General features: G+C 41.5%; 1 protein-coding gene across 1 annotated transcript in view; it reads right to left on the bottom strand.

Moving 5' to 3' along the window:
• SPTLC2 (serine palmitoyltransferase long chain base subunit 2) overlaps nt 1-7,395 on the bottom strand; it is a 110,502-nt gene that overhangs the window by 1,420 nt on the left and 101,687 nt on the right. The window contains exon 11 of the mRNA XM_032287735.1: nt 4,462-4,591. Coding sequence (XP_032143626.1) covers nt 4,462-4,591 — 130 coding nt within the window. The remainder of the gene's footprint in view (nt 1-4,461; nt 4,592-7,395) is intronic.

Below are 7,395 nucleotides of genomic sequence, written 5' to 3'. Positions count from 1 at the left end.
TTTTTTTTTTTTTTTTTTTGGGAAGGAGTTTCACTCATGTTACCCAGGCTGGAGTGCAATGGCGCTCACCGCAACCTCCGCCTCCTGGGTTCAGGCAATTCTCCTGCCTCAGCCTCCTGAGTAGCTGGGATTACAGGCACGCGCCACCATGCCCAGCTCATTTTTTGTATTTTTAGTAGAGACGGGGTTTCACCATGTTGACCAGGATGGTCTCGATCTCCTGACCTCGTGATCCACCCGCCTAGGCCTCCCAAAGTGCTGGGATTACAGGCTTGAGCCACCACGCCCGGCCTGACCCGCATCTCTTAAAAAAAAAAAATTTGCCAGGAGTAGTCCCAGCTACTCTGCAGGCTGAGGTGGGAAGAGCTGGAGGCCAGGAGGTGGAGGTTGCAGTGAGCCAAGATCATGACACTGTACTCCAGCCTGGGTGACAAAGTGAGACCCTGCGTCAAAAAAATAATAAGACAAAAGTCCACATGACTAAGATCACAAAGGAATGGGCATTTATGAACTCTGACTTCAGAAGAATCTAGAATTTCTTCATCAATGTGGAAAGTAGTCATTAGACAGAAAAAAAAAAAAAAGTCCTCAGTAGCCCAAGGGGATCTAGACTACAAGATTTCCTCTGATCCCACACCAAGTATTTCAGACAAATCAGTGTCATGTGCATAAAAGACAACATTCTAAGGAGTGCTGACTCTTGTGTAGGGTATTTGGGTATGTTAGAGACAGGGAGCCAGTATATGCGTCACTATTTATTAAAAAATAGTCCACGTGGGACCTCTGCATCACAGGTAAGGTGGGTTCCTAGGAGAAAAACATGTATTTGTTATAGGGCTGCGTAACCAAATCCTCTCATACAGTCATCCTGCCACTCCCCTGAGCCAATATCCTTGCACTTCCCATTTTAAAAAATAACAAAAGTACAGCTTTGATACAATTCACATTAAACAAAATTCACTTTTTCTTTTCTTTTCTGAGATCGAGTCTAGCTCTGTCGTCCAGGCTGGAATTCAATGGCACAATGTCGGTTCAGTGCAACCTCCGCCTCTCGGGTTCAAGCAATTTTCCTGCTTCAGCCTCCTGAGTAGGTAGGATTACAGGTGCCTGCCACCAAGCCTGGCTAATTTTTGTATTCTTAGTAGAAATGGGGTTTTACTGTGTTGGCCGAGGGATTACAAGTGTGAGTCACTGCGCCTGGCCCAAAATTCACTTTTAAGATATATAATTCATTGCTTCTAAGTATGTTCACAAAGTTGTGCAACTTTCGTCATTATCTAGCTTTAGAGTATTTTTATCAACCTAAAAGGAAACCCTATGCTCATTATATCAATCCTCACTCCTCCCTCCTCTCAGCCTGGCTGCCACCAATCTATTTTTTGACCCTATGAATTTGCTTGTTCTGGACATTTCTTTTTTTTTTTTTTTTTGAGACAGTCTCGATTTGTCGCCAGGTAACAGGCGCCAGGCTGGAGTGCAGTGGTGCCATCTCGGCTCACTGCAACCTCTGCCTCCCGGGATTAAGCAATTCTCCTGCCTCAGCCTCCTGAGTAGCTGGGATTACAGGTGTGCACCACCATGCCCAGCTAATGTTACGGACATTTCTTAGAAATAGAATAGTAAGTGATGTGGTCTTTGTGTTTGACTTCTTTCACTTAGCCTAGTGTTTTCAATGTTTATCCATGCTGTAGGGTCAAAACTTGTTTCTTCAGCATCCAGCTGACCTAGTACCGTTTGTCAAAGGGAATATTCTTTTTTCATTGACTGGTCTTGGCTCCGTTGTTGAAAACAAGTTGGCCATAGATGCCTGTACTTTATTTCTGAACTCTCAATTCTACTTCACTGGTCTATATATCTATCCTATATATCTATCCATTGTTGTAATTACTGTACCTTTGTAGTAATTAGCTTTGTTTTAAAATTAAGAAGTGTACGTCTTCCAACTTTGCTTTTACTTTTCAACACTATTTTAGGTGTTTGGGGGCCCTGCCAGTTCCATATAAATTTGAGGATCAGTCTTTCAATTTCTGCAAAAAACGGCCAGTGGCTTAGGGTCTCCCAATCCACTTTTTTTCTGAGAAATGCAGAACACTGGATCTGTGGGTTGCTATACTGCCATCTTAACAATATTAAATCTTCCAATCCATGAACACAGGATGTCATTCCATTTCTTGAAGTCTTCCTTTAATTTCTTTCAGCAAAGTTTTATAGTTTTCAGTATATATATCTAAATATAACAGTACACATGTAAATTAGCCAGTGGACAAGGGAAAGGCTCTTTTTTGGGGGTGAGGGAAGGCTTTCTTAAGTTTATCACTAGGCATTTTATTCTTTTGAGTGTTACTGTAAAAGAAATTTTCTTAATTTTCTTTTCATTTGTTCATTACTGGTGTATGAAATCATGAATTTTCTGTGTGCTGATCTCTTACCCTGCAACTCTGCTGAATTTATTTATTAGCTCTAGCCGTGTGTGTATGTGGGGTGTGTGTATATATATATATATTTCATAGCACTCTCTATATACAGAATCATGTCATGGGGCCCATTAATAAATGCAAATTACTTTGTATCTCATAATGGTTTAGTTTATAGTTAGTTCCATAAAACATCATAAGATAAAGTGACTCTAACAAATCTGTGATTTCAAAAAAGGCACTTTATGCTTTAAAAAACTAAATGGGAGGCAAAGCCCAACAATCCCTCAAGTGTATCTTATAAAAAGAATTAGAACTCTCAATTGGCAAACATATTTGTTGGCAACAAAAATTTCCTTAGATATCCTAAGGAGATATCCTGGTTACATCTAAATTCTTTCATGAATGTGTACAGTTCTTATGAGTCAAAGTCGTTGTCAGAAAGCATAGGTTATTGACATAGACACTGCTTATAGTTATGTAGACTTTTTGTTAAAGGCATGTTGAAACTCTGAGTTAATAGGTGAACACGAGAGAAAAAAAAAGAACCTCTTAAAACATCAATAGAGCAGAAGGGAAAGAAAAGCTGAAATCTCTAGGTTAAAAAAAATCATTGCAGAAATTCATCAGTAAAATTTCTGAGAAATGAGAAAAATCTATTGAAAAAAATCTGACAGGCATAATCAAAATAAAGAAGAAAAGATACAGTATCAAAAAGCTGAATCTAATTGGATAACGTCAGAATGTGATTAAGAATACACTCACAACACTGTGCCTATAGTTAACAATACTGTATTATGCACGGAAAAAATTGTTAAGAGGACAGATCTCATGTTAAGTGTTCTTACTACAATTTTGTTTTTTAAAAGGGAATACGGCCGGGCATGGTAGCTCACGCCTGTAATCTTAGCACTTTGGGAGGCCGAGGTGGATGGATCACCTGAGGTCAGGAGTTCAAGACCAGTCTGTCCATCATGGTGAAACCCCATCTTTAAAAATAAATAAATAAATAAATAAAAATAAAAGGGAATACACTCACACTCCTAGAAATTTTGCTGTGTGGAAACAGAGAAGTCAAAAGTCTTCAACTATTCAGGAATATAAAATGTCAATCAAATTGTTATAATGAACCTTTATAAAGAAGCACTCATAATGTTCTTTAAGATTAGTAGCTCTCTAACTCATTAATGGATATTTCTAGCAACTAATTTTATGCAAATGTCATGTTCTAAAGCTTTATAAACTCCTAGAGAGCAATACTGATTTAAGTCTGAAATCTTAGATTTGAAGCAATAACATATTAGGAGAACACACAGAGATGAGAATATATTGAGATCATAAATAATTATGTTTAGTAATAATGATCCTCAGCTAGATGCCTGGCAGTGTGGTGGGTGCCGGGATATAGAAAGAGTAAAACAGACTGGTTCCTATCCTTAATATTTATCTAATGGAGAAGAACGCTATTAAATATTTCCAGGTGTGAAGAGTTTAGTAAGGGAGAATCTCAGGATTCCAAGGAGCACAGAGCAAGAAGGTATGGGGGTGCCCCTGAGCAATTTTCCTTTAAGTGGAGATGTGAAGAATGAGTGGCAGTCAGCTAGGCAGAGGGGAAAGAGGCTCAAGAGAGAAAATTTCAGACAGAACAACATACAAGAAAGCTTAGAGCAGACACAGCTAGAGTAGAAAGAGAACTGTAGAGTCCAAAGTGAGGGGAGACAATGGAGCAAGATAAAACTGGAAAACTCTCCAGAGCTCTGATGATGTGTGGTGGGTGACAGTTTATTTGTAAATGCCAATGCTTTCGGTAGCAGTGTCACTTCCTCTGTCTTATTAGTAAATATCTTAGGTGCTCAAAGAACATCAGGACCAATATATTATGAATGTCATCTAATATTCAGGCCCTTTTAATGAAAGGCCTCTGTCTTACTAGTAAATATCTTAGGTCCTCAAAGAACATTAGGATCAACATATTATGAATGTCATCTAATATTCAGACCCTTTTAATGAAAGGCATATTTATATCAAGGTGAAAGTGCCTACTTACAGTATCAAGTATTTCTTTGGTATGAGCTGCTGACAGGCAGAACCTGGCTCTGGACTCAATAATTGGGGTAGCAGGAAATCCCACCACAACGACACCGATGTTCCGCTTCAGCATCTCCCGTCCAAAGGCGCTGTAAAGGGGAAAACAAGGAACAGAAACCAGGAAGGGTAAGAAAGCACTCATTACGGAAGACTTGCTGACCTCAATGATTTAAACTCTTTGGTGATGCAGGCATTGGAGGACTTCTGGAGGAGTTTCCTTTTTAGAGACGAGGTTTCACCATGTTGGTCAGGCTGGTCTCGAACTCCTGACCTTGTGATCCACCCACCTCGGCCTCCCAAAGTGCTGGGTTTACAGGCATGAGCCACCGCGCCCAGACTCCTTTAACTTCTTTTAAAGTTAAAATTGACAGCTCACAAATACTTTTGAAGTCAATCCTAAGGCAGTCTTTGCCTATATGGTGTCCTTCACAAAACTGAAATAATAGAGATCAAGTTCAATAGTGTTTACCTAAGAAGACTTATAAGTATAGCCTTAAAAAGTATCCCTGAGGCCAGGCATGGCAGATCACACCTGTAATCTTAGCACTTTGGGAGGCTGAGGCGGGCAGATCATTTGATCCAGTTTAAGACCAGCTTTGGCAACAAGGCATAATCCGGTCTCTATCAAAAATATAAAAAATTAGCTGGGTGTGGTGGCATGCACCTGTAGTCTCAGCTACTCTGGAGGCTGAGGCATGAGAATCTCTTCAAGCCAGGAGGCAGGAACTGCAGTGAGCCAAGATCACACCACTGTACTTCAGCCTGAACAACACAGCAAGACTCTGTCTCAAAAAAAAAAAAAAAAAAAGTGTCCCTGATGTGTAATAGTGGTTCAGAGGCTTCAAAATGAACCTGTACTTAATTAAAACCTGGTCCTTGGGGCCGGGTGCGGTGGCTCAAGCCTGTAATCCCAGCACTTTGGGAGGCCGAGGCGGGTGGATCACGAGGTCAAGAGATCGAGACCATCCTGGTCAACATGGTGAAACCCCCGTCTCTACTAAAACTACAAAAAATTAGCTGGGCATGGTGACACGTGCCTGTAATCCCAGCTACTCAGGAGGCTGAGGCAGGAGAATTGCCTGAACCCAGGAGGCGGAGGTTGCAGTGAGCCAAGATCGCGCCATTGCACCAGCCTGGGTAACAAGAGCGAAACTCCGTCTCAAAAAAAAAAAAAACCAAAAACCTGGTCCTTGAAATGCTAAGCTTGGCAGTTTAACAAATTCTGAATATTCTGCAGCTGTGGGGGATCTGCTATAACATGGCACATCTTTTCTGCTAGCAGAGTAAGGCTGGCTGGCATGAGCTCTCCAGATCACCCATTTCTTTGATTGTCTTGGGAACAACACTGCTTCAGAATTCAGGGCTTCCTTTGGTGTCTGTCAGGCCAGTTCACCTGCTGGCTTCAGCTGATTATTCAGACCACACAATTTGTGTTTAACAATCCCTGCACCCCTACCCTAACCCAAATTGGAGGCCTGTGGCCTTACTCCACATCTGTATCTTGTCTAAATAATACATTCTAACTTTTATTTACTGAATTATGTTGTTCTTTGTCTTTTCCTCTTGTTGACCTCCCTTATGTTTTAACTTTTCCTTTAAGCTGTTTACAGCATTTGTCTGAGAATAAAAAAAATCTGTCCAGGCGTGGTGGCTCTCGTCTGTTATCAATCCCAGCACTTTGGGAGGCCGAGGCGGGCAGATCACTTGAGGCCAGGAGTTGGAGACCAGCCCGGCCAACATGGTGAAACCCCATCTCCACTAAAAATACAAAAATTAGCCAGGTATGCTGGTGGGTGCCTGTAATCCCAGCTACCAGGGAGGCTGAAGCACAAGAATTGCTTGAACCCAGGAGGCAGAGGCTGCAGTGAGCCGAGATCGTGCCATTCCACTCCAGTCTGGGGAATACAGTGAGACTCAGTTTCAAAAAAAAAAAAATCCAGGCCGGGCGTCGTGGTTCATGCCTGTAATCCAAGCACTTTGGAGGCCACGGCAGGAGGATCACCTGAGGTTGGGAGTTCAAGACCAGCCTGACAAACATGGTGAAACCCTGTCTTAAAAAAAAAAAAAAAAAAATCCTGCAATGCTAGTCTTTTCAGCCTTTTCCCACTCTCTCTAGTACCAGTGCATATTCCTCAACATACCTCTTTTGTGTCAGCATGAACCTGACTGCCCTGTATCTTCAGTACATGATCACAAACTGTCTAGTGCCTTATTCCAATTCTTCCTCACTTTCTCTAAATCTTTCTTAATTATAATGTACACAGTCAGTTGCACCTATGTAGAGTAGAGAAGACACAGACTTCTTTAAAGAGAGAGCTCTAGACTGAGTCCTTTGGATCTGATACCTCCTCATGTTTGTTTATGATAATTCCACTTAAAGAAGAATGAAGAAGATCCTTCCCCATTCCCTCTGAAGCCATAGTACCAATTGCCCTTATGACTTCATGTTGAAACCCGAATTCTTCTTTTTCTCTCAGTGAGCACATTTTCCTGATTTCCCTCATTCTCTTTGAATCACATTACTTCCAGGATCCCTGATTTAATTGCCTCTCCCATATTCATTTCAATAAACATTTACTGAGTGTCAGAGACTGTGGTGGACACTGGGAACTCAAAAATTTAAAAAAATTTGCTCCTTCAATGAGTTCAATCAAACTGGAGAAATGTTTTAAGATCCAGCTCAGGCCGGGTGCGGTGGCTCAAGCCTGTAATCCCAGCACTTTGGGAGGCCGAGGCGGGTGGATCACGAGGTCAAGAGATCGAGACCATCCTGGTCAACATGGTGAAACCCTGTCTCTACTAAAAATACAAAAAATTAGCTGGGCATGGTGGCGTGTGCCTGTAATCCCAGCTACTCAGGAGGCTGAGACAGGAGAATTGCCTGAACCCAGGC

The sequence above is a fragment of the Sapajus apella genome, unplaced genomic scaffold (genome assembly GCF_009761245.1).
Source record: "Sapajus apella isolate SASKATOON/1434 unplaced genomic scaffold, GSC_monkey_1.0 scaffold20, whole genome shotgun sequence".
Lineage (NCBI taxonomy): Eukaryota > Metazoa > Chordata > Mammalia > Primates > Cebidae > Sapajus > Sapajus apella.
This window is presented reverse-complemented; position numbering and strand designations above follow the sequence as displayed.